This window comes from Odontesthes bonariensis, chromosome 15 (genome assembly GCF_027942865.1).
Source record: "Odontesthes bonariensis isolate fOdoBon6 chromosome 15, fOdoBon6.hap1, whole genome shotgun sequence".
NCBI classification, from domain to species: Eukaryota; Metazoa; Chordata; class Actinopteri; order Atheriniformes; family Atherinopsidae; genus Odontesthes; species Odontesthes bonariensis.
In genome coordinates, this window is record NC_134520.1 from 28,063,468 (window position 1) to 28,086,277 (window position 22,810).

At 39.1% G+C, this 22,810-nt stretch overlaps 2 protein-coding genes across 28 annotated transcripts in view; one reads left to right on the plus strand and one right to left on the minus strand.

Moving 5' to 3' along the window:
* Positions 1 to 3,604: 3,604 nt before the first annotated feature.
* On the minus strand, positions 3,605 to 15,035 carry atg4c (autophagy related 4C, cysteine peptidase). Of its 2 annotated transcripts, XM_075485811.1 has the most exons (11): positions 14,814 to 15,035; positions 14,583 to 14,710; positions 13,925 to 14,008; positions 12,890 to 13,120; positions 10,424 to 10,763; positions 9,004 to 9,074; positions 8,020 to 8,219; positions 7,645 to 7,723; positions 6,772 to 6,848; positions 6,173 to 6,292; positions 3,605 to 5,769 (listed from the first exon to the last, which is right to left on the minus strand). In XM_075485811.1, the coding sequence occupies exons 2-11, from the start codon at positions 14,656 to 14,658 to the stop codon at positions 5,602 to 5,604; spliced, it is 1,446 nt and encodes a 481-aa protein (XP_075341926.1). In that variant the 5' UTR covers positions 14,659 to 14,710; positions 14,814 to 15,035; the 3' UTR covers positions 3,605 to 5,601. The 2 variants fall into 2 exon arrangements, with proteins under 2 accessions (XP_075341926.1, XP_075341927.1); XM_075485812.1 differs by lacking the exon at positions 14,814 to 15,035 and having other exon boundaries at positions 14,583 to 14,803.
* Positions 15,036 to 16,966: 1,931 nt separating this feature from the next.
* The window catches only part of dock7 (dedicator of cytokinesis 7), a 46,253-nt gene continuing 40,409 nt past the window's right edge, over positions 16,967 to 22,810 (plus strand). For all 26 annotated transcript variants that reach the window (XM_075485822.1, XM_075485813.1, XM_075485815.1 and 23 more), the window contains exons 1-2: positions 16,967 to 17,083; positions 21,302 to 21,401. In XM_075485822.1, the coding sequence (XP_075341937.1) occupies positions 17,046 to 17,083; positions 21,302 to 21,401 (138 nt within the window). In that variant the 5' untranslated portion in view covers positions 16,967 to 17,045. The remainder of the gene's footprint in view (positions 17,084 to 21,301; positions 21,402 to 22,810) is intronic.

Genomic DNA, 22,810 nt, shown 5'->3' on the forward strand with positions numbered 1-22,810 from the left:
GCTGGCCATGCCTCAGAGGACACCAGAATGAGGAATTTCGGCGTTCCTCCACATCACCTCAGAGATGCAGGGAACACAGAAGAACCCCCCCTCACACAACACCCACAACCCGTGATGTGCTCCTAAGATTCCCTGTCACCAGGAATGGAAATCGAAAGCGGCACACACATCCGTTATCTAAATGTTAACTCCAGTGCCCTTCTTGTTGTCACAGCCGGGCGAGGTTAGCCAACAGTAGGTGAGGAGCTTTGCTTTGGGCCTCTGCCATGGGAAACTCCACTCTTTTGGAGGAGAGAAAGAGCCCGATGCAAACTCACCACGGCTACAGGACATTACTACTTGTCCTTTAGTAAGTTTTAACACATTGTGAAGGAAAAGTAAAGTGTTTTGCATCACAAAAATCACTTACATTTAAATTTTTGTAAAGAACTTTCTGTTTGTTAGTAGCCTGGTAGTTTGGAAATGTAAATGATTAATTCTTTACCGAGGCCCAATGAATTTACATTTAAATTGATTTATTGATCTTTTTTCCTAAACAAAAATGATAATATACAAATAGTCATCACTTACACTAACACTAAAAAAAAAAGAGTTGTTTCAAGGAATTTTGTGAAAGGAGGGATTTAAGTCAGAAGATGCTCTATTGCAGCGAAATCCTGATGACACGACGTCATTTCACAAGACAATCTTTCATATCTACTTTTTTATGCTCTAGTAAAACTGTGCCTGCCAAGAGTTCTCTTATCATTGTATCATTGTGAGTGTTAAGTATTGCAACAAAAATAAACAAATAAATTAGCAGTTGATGGGCATCATGGGGAGATTTACATTCATAAAGCTTCCCTTGGCATAGCAAATGTGTTTGGCATAAAAAGTATTCAGATTACAATTCTGCTGCCATAATGCTGGACAGGACAAGGGGTAAAAAAAAAAGAGTTCTCTTATCAATATTTATTTAATTAACTAACTGATAAGTTTGAGGAACCCTTGCATTATAACTATATCTTCTCTTTCTGAACTTGTTACAGCTGTCTTGGTGAGTTTATTCTGCTTTAAGGTTGGAGCAATGTTTCAACTCTGCATTATTTCTTGTAAATTAGATTTTAAAATATGTTTTGATGATACTGGACACGCAGTGTGAATCCACAGAATATCTGTACATATTGCTGCTGACCCCATAAAGATTCCAGTTCATCTCAACATCGCCTTTATTTCTTTGCTGCCACATTTATCGAGACATACTGTGTAAACAGTTTTACCCTTTTGTTATTGCAAAATTATGTACTTGTGATTATTAAACTATTCAACTCCGGATACATCCCAGAGCACATTTTTGACCAAAGAGGGAAAAAAGGTGAAGGACCTTTGCCCTAGTATTTGCTGTAGGTCATGTTCACGGGGTGGAACGCCCTTAAAGCTGCTGTCTTGTGTGGTGCTGATTAATCACAGCAACATGACATTTGTCTGGCTTCAGCCCAGAGGAGATGTGTTAGGCATGCAGTGCCTCAGCACTTCTCCAGGAGCTGGTGGGGGCGTCGGAGGAGACGGGTGGAGACAAGTGGACAGTTGCATGGACAGACTTGAGACTCTGAATGCAGTCTGATGCAGCGCAGGCGGTATTTACGCTCCGACGGCTGCAGGATCCGGGAGCTGGGTATATTTAGCCGCCGAGAGATCACGCCGAGATGAGATTTCAAAGTGAAGTACCTGTTTGAAGATGCATGGCATTCCACAAGGGTGGGCAAGGGCTACTGGGTATAAATCATGCACCCCTGCACCTGGTGTGAAGACAGGGAGGGAGTGTGACACCTAAGATTTAGAATGTCTAACACACAAGCTGTACATGTGTAAACTTTCATCCATATAAATGCTCATGCTTCTTATGAATGAAAAATGAAAAAGACATCACATTTACAAAGATCCAAAGACTATGGTTTTTTACCTTTTTGTTTTTTTTTTGTTCAATCAAATTCTTCTGGATGTTTTCAGGGACATCCATCATAGTCTTATCTTGGTTGGAGGAGATTCAGAGAACCACTGGGTTTGGAATGGCACTTGGTGTGTTGGAGCCATCTTCTTGAATGGAAAAAACAAAACAATTTTTGCCATGAAAACTATGTCCACTAAGAATATATGCTGCTTTTTATTGCGTGATGTATGCATAGTTTAGATTTCAGATAAATGAATTAATTAAATAATAAAGCTTTCATTGCTTCCACGTGTTGCATATTTTTTTGAGACCTAGTTTCCACCCATTTAATTTTTTTTGAGGGTAAGAACTCAAGCAGAGTTACTTAAACTACTTGAATAAGTATCAACAATCATCTGGCTGTACTCAGCTCACACCTTTGATTTGAATATAAAGTGTTGAAGGTCTCCTTGTCCTGATGAAGGCTCTATGCCATGACATGATCAGGGTTAAAAGGTAGCTAAAGGTAGCTACGGTCTTAAGACACGAGAAGGCTGCTTTATCACCCTCCCTGCTGAAAGGGCTGCATGCCACAATTTCCTCCAGTGGATGACACCAAAATAAAATCTTTTTTGGGGCATCTCCGTGTCTTAATGTCCAACCCACCCCCCTACTCATCCAACCATCTGTGGAACAGAGAAACGCTCATGGACTGCCTCTCTGTGAGGAATTTGCTTGGCTACAGTTTAGATGTTCAGGAATCTGCAGCATCAGTGACACTTTAGGCAGCTGTGTTAAACAGCACAGCATTGTGTATGTGTATGATCAGCTTGCTTTGTAAAGCAACCTCTTAGTTATTGCATTTCCTCCGAGCCCGCCACACATTAATCAAATATTCATACATCCTCTGCAAGTACATGGTGAATAGTTGACCCTCAGATCACTCTGTGCCCCCCAGCACAAATGCTCTTTCATGTTTCTGAAAAAAAATCCCAAATGTTCCATCCCCTCCTGTCCATTCAGCCCTTCCTTTTCAGATCTACACTCCAAAACAGAGGACCATCTCTGCAGATCCTTTCCTTTTGCATATTTGATGCTCCCGCTCTATCTACACAGCCTGACGCCAAGCCCTGTAGAAAAAGAAAAGGACAAAAACACAGATCAGACAGAGGATCTAAATGATGCCTTTATGTGCATTGCCAGTGCGTCCCCATGGCAGAGAACAGATGAAGGATTCTAACTGTCTGGCCATCTCACCCTTGGCCCTGCTTCCCAACAGAAGGGACAGATCCCTCCTTTAAAAAGCACAGCTCATCATAATACAAGAATTTGTATTGTACAAGAAAACAGTCCAGCATAGCTCAAACTAAGAGGGCAACAGACAGATTATCCATGGTAACAGAGCTTTGCACACAAGGATATTTTCTTTTCCTCTACAGAGGAACACAATTGCTGCCAGTGTCAATGGGTCACATTTTTTCCGGTTCCTGGTTAATGGGCTGTAGAGATGGTTAGCACGTACGATTAGTTTTAATCTACTACATTTGACTGGAAGGAAAAGGGATTGAATTCATTTCAACACACTGCTGAGGTTTGTATGCAGCAGTGGAAATGAAGCAAACATTTTTTTTTTTTTAATTCTTCCAGTCACTTTAAATTCTTCAAAGGAACCCAAAAAAGAAGCAAAGTGATAAATTGAAATACTTTGACTTTATTCAGGTTTTTTTGCCCGGCAGTGTTAAAACATTTTACAGACATTTTGGAAGTTATGCAAACAGACATGCAGTGCATATTTTGCTCTGGATAAAAACACACGGCAATGATTCAGGATACTTCAGTGTTTTTTTCATGTCACAAAAGTGCTTGACTGAGGTTTGTATCTTACTTATACTTTTACTTATCGTTTGTTTATTTGTAGTTATTGCACAGAGACAGATCTTCACTTACTGACTGGTGGAGGATAGAATTGAGAAAGAAAAAGAAAGCAGGAAACATTTAGGAACATAACATGAATAACGTGTAAAAAAAAATCCCTGTTGAAGAAAAAAAAATGATTAAGTAAGTTGTGAAAATTGCAATGCGCACATTAGATATACAAGTTAACATGATCTAAACATTTTATATATAGGTCTGATTATGTATTACAATTCATTAAATTTAATCTAATGTGTGTTTTTATGTTTGGAGTTCAGATGCTGCTGTAAAATTGTACAGGTCAGAAACACAGCACACATTAGAATCTTACTGTGAAGGATACTTCATAACACCTGCTGCTTTGTGAGGTATGGCACATGACTGTTATCCCTTCGACTCTCGCTACCACGAGTCATTTTCAACTTGATGCATTGAGAAAAAAAAAAAAACTACAAAAAGACGAGCAAAAAATGACATCATCTAATGACACTGTGATACATTATTGCCGAGTGAAAGAAATGAGCTTAAGTATAAATTAAGTATAAAGTAAAAATGTTTGCAGAATTCTAAGGTGTGTCGTTCAAAGCACGTGTCTCAAATGTTTCAGTTTTTTTTAAGTGTTTTATGAAGTATTCTTTGCAGAGAAGTTTGGAAAAGACATTTGGCTCAGTCTATCTTCAGACAGGTCGTGGCTCATACTAAAGTCTTTTAGCACATCTTAGGCAAATTATGAAACTTCAAGTACTCTTGGTGTAGCCTTAAGAAAAGATTTCAAACACTTAACACTGATTATAGATGTAATCTCTACTTCTATATGACACTAGCCTTGAATTCAGAGCCCCTCCATGGGAAAAGTGGAAGCGGACCTATGGATAATCATAAGCAAATCTCAACAAAATCTTACGTCAGGGGCTTCATTTATAAAAATGTCCTTCGATTTATACTTAAACTTAGTATTTGATTATACCTGATAGTGTGCTTATGCTTGATGTGTGAAAGATACAGAGCTTTAAAAATAGTTATTTAAGCAAACAAAATGTGTGGCCCCTGCCTGACTAAGCCAACACGAATAATGATGAGGGTTTAGTCAGGATTGGCCAAAAATAGACACATTTTAAAAGGATTCCCCAATCTTTTAGTTGACAATCACATTCTTCTTTAACTTAATGGAGAGTTTACAATATAAATGAATGTATACGCCTCCCAAATGGTAATATTGACATATAACCATTGGAAAAAAATCACATCAAGTCTAGTAGTAGTTAAAGGTACAATCGTTTTCATGTTAAAGTACAAATTTATAAATAACAACATGGTATCTACTTGAGTCATATCTGAGAGCAAAAGTAAGCCAATTTTATAAATGATGCCCCATGTTTGACAACATCTAATGTCTCCATAAAGTTTGTATTGCCACCTTATCTAGAAAAATACAAATAAAGGTGCAAAATGTATAGCATTCTCCTTAGTTATGGTATTTGGAAAAAAAAAAAAAAAAAGAAGTTAGGTCTTTAAATTCAGCAGAGCACCAAATATATCCAAGAGGTTCCTGACAAGTTATTCAGTGTGTTCACATTGCCAGGACACAAAGGGCTTACCAGTGAGTAAGAGTTCTGTCGTGCAACAGCTTTTCCACGACATAAGAACTGTGTTAATTTAGTTTTAAAAAGTTCTATAAACCCCTGAATCACAACAATCTCACACATGAGGCGTTGGATTTCAAGCCGTTTGACTTTTTAAAAGGGGACATTCCCTGTCAGTACTTTGAAACAGGGCTGTCAAAGCACCACAAAGTCCCCAGCGGTGATGACCGTTTTCCGTGTGTCGCGGATGAAGGGCCATTCTCGCTTCTCTGCGGTCAGGCCTGCATACAGGTCGTAATCTGTGCCGTGACCTTGCATGAACGTGAACGCAGGGTATTTTTCCTTTGCTGATGGCTGCAGAACCTGGAACAAAAACAGACCTGGCGTTTTCGTTTTGACTTTTAACACTGAACAAAATAGGAGGTATTCTCATTCTCTGGATGCAAATTACATTCACTCCAATACAAAGAGAGAAGTACTCTAAGCAAAAGCAGGATACATTTAAGGAGGTGGAAGATTGGTTTAAAGCATCTATTCACATAATGACTGTGTGGAGAAGCCAAGCACAAATGAAGTTAGATTCTTGGCTAAATGGTGCCACCTACTGGTCAACTAAAGAAAGACTGACAAAAAATGGCCACTGCACAAAGTAATGGACATGAAGTATGTTGAAATAAAAATAATTTAAATATCTGGGAAATGACTTATAAGATTGTGGAATTGGTTGAGTTATTGTCTAGGTGTGCTGTGTCTCAGTTTTCCACACCTTGGACAGCTCTTCCCTGATTCTCTCATAGTCTTGAACGCTTCTGGAATAGAAACCAATGGTGCAGCTTGGGTCCATCTTGCTGAAAGGCATCTTTTTTGGCGAGGGGCAGTGATATGACTAGACAAAAAGAGAAAATATATCTGAACATATTCATCAAGCGGAGGGGCCAAGTAACTGCAGGGCATATATACACTCCGTGACAGCATCAACAAAAAATAAGATGTATTCTGCATCATTTGATGAATGAAATCCTATTTATCTGCTGTCACAGTATCCATAAATTTACACCTGTGGTATGTTGTCACATTGTATGCCACAGCATGTAAAAGCATAAAACAAAGTTGCTACACAGTGCTGAGTGCTGATTTTTATTTATAGGTTCTGAAATATTCAGCCTCACAGTGCCAGATCCTGTATTTGCAGTATTTCTCTTAAGTGGCAGCTTCACTTATCTGAGCAGCAAATAAATCAGTAGAAAGGGACTCTGTAATTGGGCTGAGCGGCGCTTTAAGATTCACAACCTTAAGTACTAACAGAAACTATTAAATTCACGTTACTGGGGCTCCAGTCAGCTCGTCTGTGTAATTTCACATTACCTGGAGAGGGAAATTGCTGGTGCTGACATCCACAAAAGACTGACAGTAATGAGGGTCCATGTAAATCAAGCTGTCATCTGCAAGGACAAAACAGAAGACAAGTTATTCAAAAACATCAGATTATTACAAAAAAAAAAAAAAAAAAAAAAAGCGCCTTTTACCAATTTCTATGCAGAGTAGCTCAAAGTCACCCGCTTGGCCTAGTGTTGGGCTTGTGTGCGTCAAATATGCCTCCCAGAAGGTTGTTGCTTTTTAATATCCACCAGGGTGGATTAAATTCTGCATAATCAGATTAGTTTGTACAAGCACATTCTTTATCTCTACAAAAAAAAAAGAGGCTGTCATTTAATTTTTGTGAGGGGGAATTACTTTTACAAACACGCAATTATATTCGACCATTTGCATAAGATAAATGCATTGCTGAGCTGTGCCCTGGCAGGGAGAACGTATTGCTTGTCATTTAGACATCATCCACCACTGTATTTCAAATTGGTAAAATGTAAATGCGTAAATATTGACTGCCAAGATGTACAACTGAAGGTTCCTTCTGGCTCCTGAAGGTGATGAAGAGTGGCTCACTTTGGGCCCCGGATAAAATTTAATGCATGCCTCCTATGGAAATCAATTACAGCTCACAACTTGGGAGGTTTACTTGTGATAAATGGGTGAGGCTTTGATGGGTCAGAGAGAATAAAGCAAGCTCTGCTTCACTTGCTTTCATCTCCACTCCTCACTGTTTTCCTCACGCAAACGTGAATACATTAACTTATTTTGTCTCTACACATACGAAGGGTAGATTATGCAAAGATAATTTGTTATTCACTCCAACCTCTGTGTGTGTCTTTTTCTGTTTTTCATTATGCTAACACTAACCTTGAAATCCCACAAAGTAGCACGCCTGTTTGGGCTTTCCTCCGATTATGCCTATGCAGTACTCCAGACTCAGTATGCTCTGAATGAACACACAGGGCAAGACAGAGAAGCATACATTACGTCTGACCGAGAGACAAAATACTTTCATTTTGTTTGGTGCTTAATATTATCCAATTCATTTAAATCAGATATTCTAAATCGCCCATTCCCCCTACTTGATTTACTTTACAGCATAATTACTTTGACTTGCTTTAACGTTTTGAAATCTCCAAAGGTTTTTTTTTTAAACACATGTAATTAGGTTAAATGGTAAGTTGGAAAAAAAAACAAAAAAAAAAAAAAAAAAAAACGCTTAGACTTAGATGAGTCCCTCACCTTTGCAAAGTCAAAATACTCAGGGTTAGTCCTCTCCCCTCCCAGCCTCACAGGGATAAGGATGATGACAGCTCGGTTGTCTGGGAAGGTGGGTGCAGATGCTGGTTGGTCAATCTGCTCCAGAGGGGTGTGTGATGCCTCATCAGAGGCCTGCCCTTCTTTGGTTGCCCTGTGGCAATCAACGACATCGGCACTGTACACTATGAAAGATCAATAACACAAAGATTAGATGGGGGCATATATCCCCGTTTGTCCCGTCTTGGCTTTTTCAAAAGTTTCTGAATTTTGAAAAAAGAAATAAAAAGTTGAAAACATTTTTTTCCCCGAACACGTATCAAATGTTATCAGAACATATACATATTCAGAAATTGTATTATACCAATCGAATTTTGTTGTCATAAATGTTGCCTAATTTTGAATGAACAGCAAACAAATTTCTGCTTTTATTTTCCCCCCTCCTGGTCTTATTTTTGACTCTGAAAGATCTCAAAGCAGTCTGATTGTCTGCATAGATTAGGTAAATATTGTTTATTCTTTCAGGAAAAGAGTATAAAATGTAAAAGTAATGGGAGTAGCAGCAGATTTAAATTCACATGAAACAGAAATTCTCATATTCTGTTGAATAACTAATGTTTTGGTTATTATATGTAAAAGTATATGTTAAAGAGTCTCATCTCCCCATGATTCCAGCATCACATTTTCAACACACCAAGATACCGTTGCTCACACAAACAGCTATTTTCTGCTATTGAAAAGACAAACATGAATCAACACCTAAGATATTGAGGTTAAGAGGAGGTCGGAGTGGGAGGTTATAGATTTGGAATGGATGTGTTTGTTGGGGAATAGACACAGTGAGACTCCTGTCACCACTTTAAGCAGCTCCAGTCTCGCAGCCGCAGAGAGATGGTGGAAAAAAGAAGGGTCGCTCGGGCGCCGTGCCCAGTATCCTGTTTTTATCAACAGCAGGATCATCTTTCATACCTGTGCAGTCCTGGGAGACATAGGCAGTTATACCCGCCAAGCCAGGGTCCATCGCTTCCTCGACAGCTTTCCTAAGAGAAAGAGAGAGGGAAAGAAGACAAGAAGAGGCGAGTAAGGAGAGAAAGTGAATGAGAAAAGCATAAAGCTTTAAAGGCATAAAGGCTTTGTATATAACTTTATCATGGACTTATCATTAAAATGACTAATTGAAAATGCTAATTGTCAGACTGGAGCATTTTTAAAGAGGTTTCTACAAGTTATGGGCGTTGTATTCACGAGCATCTTTAGCAACAACCACAAAGCCACTGAAACGTACATCACTGAGTTAATAAAAGGGTTGAGAGTTACAGATGGTGCGGTCTCCAGCTTGAACACATTTTGCTAAACTACAATGTTTCCACTTTTTATGCAACTCCTGCAGTCATCTATGAAGTTGTGAATGTGCATGTATTATGTTGCCAACAAAAATCAACACAAACTAAAGCTACTTTACAACAACAGCCAGAAGTCACACCACATTTCCACAGTTAGACAAGACAACACAAAAACTTTGTCTCTTAATGCTTACATTTACATTTTAGGCAATTAAAGGCATAGTTGGTAATCCTGTTCAGAAACACATTTTGCAATACTGGCTGAAATGGTCCGTCTATCCCGAGAGTAATCTATAAATGATTTATTTAGAAAAAGGGCCGAAAATAATCAGACCTCTGTGGCAGCTGCAGGACTGACAAAAAGCTGACCAATCCAAACTCCTCGGGCCGAGGACAAAAAACCAATCAGATGCCTTCATGTCTAGTTCTGCCCGTTCTGCGTATGCCCCCCTCTGTCGGCTCCCTCCTCCGCACGTGAATTCACCGATGCCTAAAATAACTTAATGTGAGTGCAGTGTTTTTTTTGTTTTTTTTAAAATAATCATTACAACAATAATATAGTTTACTTACAGGTGAATGAGACATGTCGGCTCAGCCACTGTCAGATGCACGTTCAAGTTTGTGGGGGCGTGGCTTTCGATGGGGGGGAGCTTAGCGGAGGTGCCACTTTCAAATCTTGCTAGCTCTCTTGCTAACTCTCCAGGATTACCAACCATACCTTTAAATAGTCATTGTGTAAACTGGGTTTTATATAGTTTTTGCTTGCGTGTATCTGTGCTGACATTTTTTTACAAATTCGTCAATCAACTGAAAATTTCCTCTAAATGATGATCATTTTCTGCATAAAAATAGCTATTCAAAAACCATTTCAAATCAAAAACCTAATCAGTGTTCCAGATCTACAAACAAATACAATTAAAAAATACGCCAAGTTTCATGAAGTTCAGCTCAGGAGTTTCATTTGATGACAAGAAATCATAGAAAACAGATTTAGACATGACTCGTCAGAGTCAACTGTTACAGATGCTGAGCTGACTGAAACTTACTTGAGGATGTGTGCCACCACAGCTGGACCATACCAGTCCCCTGCCTGTCTTCCCATCGTCAGGCCTAAGTGGACAAGCCTATGCAGGCCCAGTGGAGCAGAGGAGCTGTCCCCAAACCAGGACACCAGAGTGCGGTGGTATATCTCCTTCAAATGTGCATCTGCCTCCTCTGCAGATACAGAGGCTTGGCCATGGGGTGGAAGAGATGATCTGTTATCGGAAGTCCTGGGGGAGACCTGCAGAGAAGCCTCCAGGGAGGAGACGAGACGCTTGGCTGCAGTGAGGGTCCACGTCTCTGTGTCCAAAGGCTGGAGCATCAGCGCCTCAGACCAGGTCCAATCTGGGCAGTTAAACAGGGTTGAGTCAGATTACTCTGAAAGGTAGTCATTAACTAAACAGTTGTAATAAGTAAAGCAATCTATTGATTACAAAAATTTAATCCGATTCAAATACTTTTGGATTACTTCAAAAATCATACACTGAAAACATTATACCTTAAACTAACTTAATATAGCATTTAAAGAGCAGTTAGCACATTCAGCTTTTACAGTTGGTAAAATCAAGTAAACCTCACACAACAGTGCAAACTGCTGGTATGCGTGTGTATGTATAACATGTGGGATGTCATGAATTTCTTGTAAATAGTTAATTAAAAAAAAAAGAGCTTGTCATGAAAATGCTTCATAATCTTAAGACCGTAATATTATAATAAGACATAATGACAACAGTATTATTGTGATCTGGTTATGTAATCATGATTATTTGTAATCTAATACCACTCGACTCTAATAATATCAAATGCTTTTTTTTATTTATTTCATACTTCACAAAATCAATCACACACCGACACACTAATGATGATTTTGGGGTAATTTTTTTCTGTATCTGACTTCTGGACTTTAGAGATGGGAGGAAGCAGTAACTGATTAACAGACATCCTGGCCAGTGGACAACTAACTGCTCCTTCTGAGTATAAATCTGTAACATTTTTCCACTTGCAATAAGCTCTCAGATTTTCAGAGGAGGCATTCCAGAACAAAACACATAAAAGCAATTTGAACATCATGCCAGCACAGAAAACAAATAGAAATGATACATCACATTTTAATTGTAGTGCGAGAAAAAAAGTTTGAGAATCAGACATATACAAGGCAAAATAAGGAACACTTCGCCTCCGAGGCTTCCTGAACCTGATCATTTCACACATCACTCTTCCTTTTAAGAGAATTAAGAACAAAAAGTCATTCAGACCTTGATATTAAAGTTTTTTCTTGTCTTAAAACGTCTGAATCTCATGTGCTTCAGCAACAAATTTGGTGTCATTCTGTTCAATTATAAATTTGAGTATCCCAGTATTTCACTTTAATAGTATCTTAGCCTTACAAACAGGGTGGGAGCAGAAGGCAGAGAGAAGGGGAGTGGCCCGGGCTATAAAACAGACATGAGCCGAGTGTAAGGAATTAACTAAATGACCTTGATTCAAAGTGAATCAAAGCGAAATTGATCAATAAATATCCCGAAGTGGATATTAGTCTTTTTAGATGGAAATATTTCATTTGTGACATATTTCAGATTGGACAAAAGGCCAGTTTTAGATGTTGTTTTCTAAATGACTGCATTAGACCGACAGCCATCTCCATATGTGGACCCATAAAGTTTTTGACACTTAAGAAATGACAGATCTCACAAAGATATAAGGAATTCAATCATTCTGATGTCTTCGATTTCTAATCTAACTTTCTGTTTTAGGGCGAGAATGACAAAACTCTTACAGGGAACAAGTCTTATTTCCTACTAATGAAAACAGAAACTCACAGGGCCAGTCCATCACAGGGCCACACAGAGACAAACGAGACAAACGACCACACACACGCTCACACTCACTCCTAAGGACAATTCTAGAGACACCAATTGACCTAACATGCATGTTTTTGGACAGTGGGAGGAAGCCGGAGTACCCGGAGAGAACCCATCAATACACGGGAAGAACATGCAAACTTCACACAGAAAGGCCCCAGCCGGGAGTTGTACATGGAACCCTCTCGCTGTCGACGAGACGGTACTAACCACCACACAGTGTAGCCCCTGAAGTAATGTATCTGACTTTATCTACTTAATCCAATCAATGTAGGTTTCTTTTTCATCAAATAACCATTTTTTTCTGATGTTTGCGCGTTCCATTAACATATTCATATGGATAAAATTCTAAAAATAACACTTTGTAACCAGCCACTCAGCAAATAAAAAGTCCTTCTTTAAAACCAAAATTACCCAGATAATGTGAGGATTCAAATCAGAGACTTCCACCAACAAGCCCACAAAGAGGATCCCACTTCTTTGGTCAATGTAGGACCCTTCATAAACAATTCAAAATCTCCAGAACAACAAAAGTGAACCAAAACTTAAATCCACTCATAGCATTGGTCCCATTTCATGGCTTAGTTGTGGTACCACCCTTTGCCTCACCTCTGCCCAAAAAGTGCAGGACCAGAGCCTGTGCCAGCATCATCTGTCCAGCCCTCAGCATGCAGCCCCAGCCACAGTCGGAGGTGAGGCTGCTGCCTGGCATTGGAGGGAACTCTTCCCTGTACGTCAGCCACACGCGGGATGCAAAATCCTTCCGAAAAGCCTCCGCATTCCCCATGACAAAGTCCTCATCGGAGGCTTCGCAAGAGGCTTCAGTAAGACTGTCATCATCTGAGGAAAATTAATAAAAAATACACCAAAGATCCAGATAAATGCATCCGTATCATTATTTAGATAATCCTATTAGTGTCTTTCATAAGCTTATGTCAAAAGACGCAGTGGATTTCTAATGTCTTTATGAAGCTCTAGAAATCTAGATATCTCTAGAATCACCCAAAACATAATGACAGGAGAAAAAATATGTTTCGGATGCTTTAAAGTCAAAATATTGGCAAATGATGTTTGATACTTTCATCAATCATGGTGTTCGTCTTAACAATAACTACGCAGAAAATAACTTATTAGTTTACAGGAGGCCAACATGTGTTAACACTAAAGAAATTGTCTGTTGTAATTGTTAGTCCTTTGGATCGCATTATGTAAGAAGGTAAGCCAAACATGCTAAACTGATGCACAATTTTTATTTATAGACTAGATCTATTTCAGCCTTTAGTCCTTTCTGGCTGGGTACGGCACAGATTGACAAATAATTGTAATGTATTATGTTAGAAATATCAATTATGAATTTTAACGATTTATACGTTTCCTGTTTACATCTTTACGAAAAATTCCATTCCCAAAATTGTTTCATAATCTTTCTCAGTCACTCGAATATATATTCCACCTAATTCTTAATATAATCCATTGTACCAGAGACTATCAAAAGCCCAAAAATCCCCCCCATCTGAGCAATTCTGGTACCAACATCTCAAAGGATATTCTGGGGGAAGTCATCTTTCGGCAACACTGGATCTTACATTAATACAAAGACAAAATACAAACAAACATGTTTGTGCGGATGCATGGGCCCCATACCTTCAGCCTTGAAATGGTAGCATTTTCCCAGAAGCAGCACAGGGGAATTTCTACTAAATGATGTCTTTGATTTGAGAACCCAACCTAAGAGACAGAATTAACAGACATCAGATCGAGGTGTGGGTAAGGCTAAAACATTTTCTATTTACCCAGTTAAGTGGCACACCCACTCTAAACCATTCATCACTCAATATGCTGGCTCAGGACCAAGATTTTTTTTTTTTTTTTTTTTTCCATCTGTTGTCACATGAGAGGCATTGCAACCACTGTGTTTTTTTGGGTTGCTTTTATTTGAGTGAACAGAAAGAGTGAGAAAAAAGAGTTTTCTCCCAAAACAGTGTGGACAGTCTATGACAAAGGACTATTTTAAGGACTGACTCAACAGCAGCAGGCTCTTGTCTCATTGAATTCTGGAGACTTTTGATTTGTTCACAGTATATCCAATTGTTTATTTCCACATTTCAGTTGCAAAAGTCCACTTTAGACAACCTGCATGTTTAGATTTTCTCAGCAAAATGCTGTAGTTGAGTTCATTGCCAGGTTAAAACAGCACCGCGCTGATGCATGAAAGCAGACACAGTGAGGGTAAAGCACGGATGGTAGCAGGGTTATGAGAGTGTGTGTGTTTCTGTCCTATACTCTGGAGCAAATTACTTACTGTACTTCACATTGTGCCACGCCGACAAGAACTTTGTCTTCATTTTTTCCACCTCGTCGCTCCCTTTATTCTCCATTTGGACCAGCGAAGGAAGTAACCCATTCCCACACAGCTTACAAACCTGAACACTGTGCACACATACACACGCACGTACACAGAGCTTTGCGTTGCAGTATCACTGCACTATAAAAGATTGCATGAAATTACAGCTTTAAGTTAAAGCGTGGCTACCTTGTAGCGCTTGTTCAGTCCAGCAGTTTTCCATTCACAGACGCGTTGCTGCTCCCTATCCAAGTTTAAACAAAACATTGTGTATTACAGATACTTTAAAACACAGCTCCTTTCATAACCTACTGTGCAACTTCGCACTCCCCTGCGATAAATAGTGTTTACATTTTGAGGAAGTAGAGTTTCAGGTCAGGCAATCTCGCGGTATTTCCGGCGAGAACTGGAGGGAGTTGCGACAGAGAGTCTGTAAAAGGGCTGTGGTTGCGATGAGAGGGGTTCGAATTGCTAATATGCATTGCCCGAGCGGGCGGGGCTTAATGTAGTTTTCCGGATTTTAAAGCTCTGTTTAATCGTACGTCGCTTGTTTGGGTCTGTTTTGTGATAAATCAAGCAGCCAGGTTTTAAAAGAACAGGGTGTGTGAATAACACGTCTTCATCATAAAACTTCAAGTCTCCCCCCCACTTCAGCGTAACTATTACACCGAGATGTTAAAGTTCATGTTGAATTTGAAATATTCAGCAGTGACCCTTATTCAAATCGCCATGGTGACGTCACATTCTATAACAGATAGTATATGGACAAGTACATGATTGCACCAATACACTGAAAAAGTGTATTCAATTCTGGTAAATTGTGAGCTCTCGAACACTGCATGGTCATGGATTTAATCAAATTATAAATCCATTTCAAACAAACATTGTAAATGTGTCCCTTTGGGCATGATATCTCTTATTTGTTTCTTCATGTTCACAATCTGGGGGTTCAGTTGGTTAATTGTGAAATAAATCAAATAATAAATAATAATAATAATAATAATAATAATAATAATTATAATAATAATGATAATGACAATAAGTATAGTACAAAATAGCTCCAAACATTTAATTTAATTAACATTTAATCAAATTCTGCTAACATTGAACTTTTCCTGAATAAACTTATATACTTTTAGTTTGTAAAAGACCAAAGTTGACAGGGAAAAACTTCAATATCAGATGTATTACCGCAGTTTTTAAGTACAAGTTCTCAGCCACAGTGAACAAAGAATAGTAGGTAATCTGTCCATAGACAATTAATAAGATGCAAACAAATGGCCCTTTCAAGATAAATTTGTGTGTATTGTGTCAAAAATATTGATACGAATGTTCCCTCTTCATACAGATTAATGTTTGAAATGTCAAGATGACCAGACGACTCGACGATAAAGAGTAGAGCCTTGTACTCACTGATTGACAACTTTTTGTAGTCCATGGTAAGGTTTATTACCCGCATGCCTCCTTCAAGATCTCTGCCATGATATGAAAGCCTATTATCCTTCTAGTTAAATGTAGGATTGAGGTCAACATCCATCTTTATTTCTTTCAGTAGTGTGGGCTCAAATTTTCCGATCTGAAGGGACAGACTAGGTTGTGAGGCCCAGATTTAAAACCAGTCATGGTCAAAAGGCATTTTGACCATCAGTAAGTTTCCCACAGCTGGAGTAAGCTACCACTGAAACTCAGATTTGCTGAAAAATGTTGACACTTTTATAACACAGCTAATCACTGTTGTTTTTCCAATCTAATTAGTATCCCACCCTTAGTAAACAAATTCTGATTTAAGTCTACATATGCTTTTGTGAATACACCCATATTATGCTAATTCAGAAGGTCAGACTTTAACTTTACTTTGGAGGTCTGCGAGAATAGCAGCATGCTCTGTTGTTTAGAAACACACTTCCTATACATTGCTGCAGCATCTTATGATATGTCAAACAATTGTGAAGTACAGGCACCTGCTAATTCTTTGTTGGGGATGTCCCAGTTGCCAAAAACTATCCTGAAGTACATCAAGATGGTGAATACAGGGTTGGACTTCAAACAAGATGCTACAAAAGCAGTGCTTCTTTTGAGATAGAATAACTTTTTTTGGTGTGGGTTGCTGGTATCATAACTTTTAAACAACACACTGATAATGGGGAAATACTACAGCTTCTTTAAACTCTGTACATTTTTTTTCATTTTATAGTAAACTCTCGTTACAAACGAAATAGGCCTATCAAAATCTTTACTGTCAAACTGAAACGCGCACAAACTTTTCATTGGGTGTGTTCTGTTGCACAGCACTACGGTCTTTACGGTAATAATCCCGTTCTCCTCCCGTTTTCCCTGTGGCCGTAGTGAGTGAGTGGAAAGCGGAGCGCCTGCTGCCTGCCTGCCTGGGAATTCCGTTAAAGCACATCAGCGGCCACTGCCATGGCTGAACGCCGCGCCTTCGCCCAAAAAATCAGCAGGTAAAGACTTGAGGCTCCGAAACGAGCTCTCTAAATGAACACCGAACACTTTGTCGCTCTTATGTAGGTCGCCCTTAGACCACCGCTGCGGGAACCCTGTGAAGGGCCCAGCAGCCTGGCTGCTCTGAGCTAACCACTCGTTAGCTGTAACGACAGGAGATGCTCAGACCCACCCAGAGACAGCGCTAGCTACTGTTTTCATTCTACACTGAACGCTAACAAAGGAGTAATATCGTTGTGTTCATGGTAGTAAATTGGCTAGAAAGAAATCCGCTTTCCATTTATATCCCCGCACTCACAGAGGCTCTGCAACTGTAAACTATAATGGATTTTGAACAGCTAGCCATCTCGTCTACTGTAGCTAACGATGGGAAGCTACTGTAGATACTAACAGTGGCAGAGATGCGACTGAACTTTGTTGAGCTATGTTTTCAGCAAGACCTGATAGTGCAGAGAGAGGAGGTCTTACTCGAAACAAAAACATCCTGAGAGTGCCATCAAACACTGACATTGTAATCTCCTCCCTGCCTCTCAGACAGATCAAAGTAATCTCCTTAACAAAGGGCTTTGTGCAAGCTGTCAAATGCCAGCATCCCAGTGTAGATACAGAAGAGGAAATCCACATGGACAAGTTTATTTGCTGTTCTTGAATACGACTAAATGCACACATCATTTTGTAATTTTTGGGTTATTATATGCAATGTGTTAATATGAGGAAGGAGCATGATTCTAACCCCTGAAGAATCAAATCTAAATCTTATTATTGGGCTTTTTTATTGGTTAATGTGTAATGTACAGGCCCTCAGACAGGACGATATATTAGCGAATTGAGTTATACAATAAACAAACTAATCCACGGGTGAATATGCAGGCTTTACAGTACAATGCCATGGCAGTGTTTTCACAGCTATGTCCTCGGATATTACTGTCATAACTTTCAGCTAACATGATATCATGATTTTCAGTACACAATTATTGCCAAAAAAAAGAATCACAATGATTGTATTATTATCATAACTACTTTTAGAGAGGCAAGCCATGATTTCAATCAAATTAATAACTGTTTATTGTGTGTTTGGCCTCTTCTTTGTCTAATAAGTACACTCAAAGTATGAGTGTAGGAAGATGGAGTGGGTCTTTCTTTAGTCATAATTGTAAGAAGGCATACAAAAAGGGGAAAAAAAGAAAATGAACTGAGAAACAAAATATCTACAAAGTCTGCTGTTAATTAGGGTTGTCATGGTTGTAAAGTTTTAGTCGACCAGTAATTGTCATACAAATGATTGTGATTAATCTTTAAATTTTCTCCCTTTGTTTAGCGCCACCACCACACTACAAGCCCAGTTAGATTTTAATTATTCACCTCATTTAGAGGTGTTTGCTTTAGATAAAGCAAAGGGATAAAGGCCCTACAAAGGACAGGCGTGCGACAAAGAGACGTCATTAAATGGGCACAAACTCTGCTGGTCTGTCAGCTCTAATCAATGGTACACAACGCTGATAAATATGACATTTCTGTCAGTCTCACTCAGCTATTTTCAAACAGATAAATGAGGACGAGACTAAGTTTATCTCAAATAATTGTGATTAAACAGAATGAAGCCGGAGACAGAGAGTTTGTGTATGTCACCACATGTATGTGTATGACGCCCTCTGATCAATTCCTCTAATCAATTCCTCTGATCAATTCCTCTCAAGCTTTTCTGTTTATGACAATTTTCTAAAAGCAAGCATTCAGTTCAAACATCAAGCAGAACAGCTGACAAATGATTCAGATCCATGGAATATTTATGATATAAATATCTTATTGATATGACAGGAATAGAGTATTCTTATTATGTTTTGGGGAACATTGCATCAGTTCGCATTGTATTCTGCAAATATTTGGGATGTTTGATCTGTTGTGCGTAATAAAAAAAAAAGATTGGATGTCTGAATAGATGAAGGTTGTTTGTAGGGATGCGCGGAAATATCGGCCAAACGTTGGTATTGGCTGATATTCAGCTGGTTGACGTCAATCTGTTGTTGCAATGATTTTCCCCTGAAACTAATCTTATAGGTGGCAGCGTAATTCCACAGCAGGCTATTTATTTTGGACAAGATCAATTTGTTGGGCCAGTCAAAGTCATTGAATAGGTAATAGTTTAACAGACTGAAAGGGCTTTTGAATCTGTTATTTTCTTCACTCAAAGGATTTTTCTCATGTGTGAGATTATGATGAAGGTTAGTTGATACTTTTGTGTGAAAGAACTTGTGCTCATTCAAAGAATGTGTGATGAAGGCCTGAAATATGAACTGTTTTATTGTTATTATTATTATAAATATTGCATTTTTTGTTATTTCACTGATATTAAAAGGAAAAAGAATGACAAAACAATTGCTATAGGCTGCCGGACAAATGATTGTTTTTAATAGTGGCCCACAATTTCACAACCGGTGCATCGCTAGTTGTTTGCCTTTCTCACAGAGTCTTATGAGTAATGGACACAGTTCACTATAGTTTGTCTTCTGGAAGTCTTTTTTTATTCTAAGACCCAATTCTTGAATACTTTACCTTAACGTTCATATCTTAGGTTAATGTGTTATCATAGTGTTATGATCTTCAGCTGCTGTCAGTTCATGATTTGTTTTGTGGAAGTTGTTGCCATCTTTAAGAGGTAGCTATAAAGCCTGTTTACTTAAATAATTTATTTCTGTGCGGTGGCCAGTTCTAAGTAAAGATCTGGTGAGGGACATTGGGGACGACTGTGGAATTTGTTTGTCAGTTCAGCTTTTCCGCCGTAGGGACGCTGCTACACTGATCTCTATCACCAGATCTCTTCTACCGGACATTAGCACGTTCATCTTAAGCTGGCAGTTTGGATCACGTTTCAGACTTAAAACGATAAGAGCAACTTCTGTTTGGCAGTACGCAAACACAACACAAAGAGTTGCCTGTTTGTGTACCTTTCTATTTTTGATGGACTCACTGAGTGACTCACTGCTTATCCTTGCTCTCCATAACTGTAATCATGGCTACGGGTTGAAAGTTACCTTCAAACTAGGGACTGTGTTGCTGCTTTTAGGATGGAGACTTGTGAGCCACAGGGACAGTGGGTAGTTCATGTATGGGAAAGTTCAATGAAAAAACACAGATAACCGTAGCCATGGAGCCTCTGTCTTACCTGTTCAACCTTGATTCTTTCGTGTGTAGCCCTTTTCTAAGGTTGTAATTTGTTATTTCTTTGTGTCACTTTGGGCGGGTTGCTGCGTTGTTATTTTCTTCAAGGCAAAGGTCTCTGGGTGGTAGTTAGTGTGATTTAAAGGGCCTGTTTGTGGCCAGAACTTTGTGCTGACCACTGGGATCCAAGTATTTTTATTTTTGTTACATTGTTTATGGTGGGATTTTTTTTAATACATATACAGACATATATCTGTCACAGGATCTGATCCATGAGCACAAAGTCACACCAAATTGTTGAGCTCCTTTCGATGCATATGTTCTTTTCAGTAATATATGTCACGTTGGGTTGTGATGCGTGGCGTGGATATAGGACACTGATGCAGATATTTCAAAACAAAACTTGATTTATTCCAAAAAATAATTCAACACAAGGCGCGGCTGAGCCGGAATAAAAAACTAAACGAACTATTAAAAAAGTTGATAAAACAAAACCTGACTTGGGTTACTTGGCATGGCATGGACTCATGAATGACGGGGAGAATCTGGCACTGGCACATGGGAAACCTGGAAACTAAATACTGAGGGAGCGATTGGTGAGTGAGTGCAGCTGTGGGGGAAAAACACAGGTGTCGTGAGTGAAGGTGATGTCAGAGCAACAGAAACTATGGGGAACACGGCAAAACTGAAGACTAGACCTGGATTTGGAAACTAACAAAGCTAAGACATGAGAGAAAACTAAAACATGGCAAGGCTAAAAACTAAACAGGAACTAAAAATAAGACAGGAACTCAGAGACATGACAATATGTAGTAAATCACTGCCGTTTCATTATTGATCTTGGTACATTCCTGATAAATATGTAACCGCTTCTGTTATTCTAGAAATCACTGAATATTGTGATCCCGTCTTTATTATTGGAGAAATTTTAGGATAGGATTGCAAATTGAGTTCTAATTATAAGTAAAACTGCCATGTCTTGGTATTTACAACTACACAGAGTTTTGATAATGATTGTGTTGACTCTCTTCCTCTCTGCATTTCTCTTCTGTTTGCAGGACTGTGGCAGCAGAGGTTAGGAAGCAGATTGCTGGTCAGTATGGGGGGTCCCCGCAGCTCTTCAAAAACCTTAATGTTGGGACCACAACAAGCAACACAGTAAGTGGTACACAGACCTGCGTTACTGAGGTTAATTTCTCCGGGACAGTCTATCGCAGCTCCTGCTCAAAATACAAGCTAATGTTTGAAACATGTCTGATAAGCCTCTCTCCACTTGCCTTCCTCACAGTTCCAGTTTGCCTGCCTCCCTGAATGTGTTGTGGATGTGACTGTGCTTTGTACAATGTCATAATGACATAATGCAACAGCATTAAAATATTTGATGAGTTTAATTGGCTTTACAAGGGTGTGTATCCTAAGACCAAAGTAGGATTGCATAGTATAGTAGAATGCCAATGTATTGACTTCAAACAGTAAATTTAGGTGCATTTTAGGTCTGGCATCCTCACATTATTACATAACTGTGCATTGATACTTTTTCCTTATCAAGTTGCTCCTGTCATTGGAAATTTCTTTATGGCTTTTATGACAAGCAGCGTGCCATCTGAGAACAGTGGCTGACCAGTGTAGAATTTTCATAAGTCACCACAGATGGATTAACATGCCAGGAGCCACGTTAGGATCTTCACACATCTCTATCATTTCATGTAGGCTGCAAACTTTGTCGCTGCATTAATCTTTCACGCCTGCCTCTCGAAACATCTCGAACCGAGAAATTTCCACGTCTGTAATGCAATGATGCAACTCATTGCATTACAGACGTGGAAATTTGAATTTATCTTTAAAGATTTACAAGTTTAACATGCAGGTTGGACGCGCATCATGACATATAACTTTTTTCTGTTGAATTTGTGGTTATGTGAAAAATCTCACAGCCCAAGTGTATTAACGGCTGCCCAAATATATTTGACAACCCACATACATTTAATTTTTTATTCAAATCTTAAGTAGTGGAATCTACTACTGTAAAGATATGTGCAGTGCTTTGATTCAGCCCACCGCTCCTCTTTGTCACAGACATGGTACATGACCCACTTCCAGCTTAATTCCAAGTCATCGGATCACCAGTCACCCTACCAACGCTTGTTACTGTCGCCAACTAGGTTTAGCAACTTTAAGACTTCTTATTTAGAATTTTTCAGCACCTTTAAACAAAAAAGCACCCAGCCAAAAAATGTAGCATCCTTTTGAACAAACATTAATTGCTTTCTTTGCAAGACTGTCTACCTCACAGTGCTCCTCTCTGCTTCAGGCACAGAGATGGAGTCTTCTTATCGCTACATTACTGATTAGGTACTGATTAAATGTCGTCTGTTCAGTGAATGCAGCATCCCCCTGCTTCCATGCGCCACAATACGCCTCTGCCCAAACAAGCAAATACTCCCCCTTCTCTTCTCAATTAGGCCACAGTTGGTTGTTAATTAAACTTTGAAAGGTTGAATTTGTGTTGAAATTCCTCTGGAGGGGGTGAGACGGATACAAACACACTCACACACACTTGACAGTCT

Bases quoted from the DNA above. Each gene is read 5' to 3' on its own strand.
- atg4c (XM_075485811.1), bottom strand. From the start codon at position 14,658: ATGGAGAATAAAGGGAGCGACGAGGTGGAAAAAATGAAGACAAAGTTC. The intron at 9,075-10,423 runs GTAAGTTTCAGT...TCTTTCTCTTAG, and splicing joins GTGGTGGCACACATCCTCAA to GAAAGCTGTCGAGGAAGCGA. The intron at 5,770-6,172 runs GTGTGGAAAACT...TTTTTGTTCCAG, and splicing joins TCAGGGAAGAGCTGTCCAAG to GTTCTGCAGCCATCAGCAAA.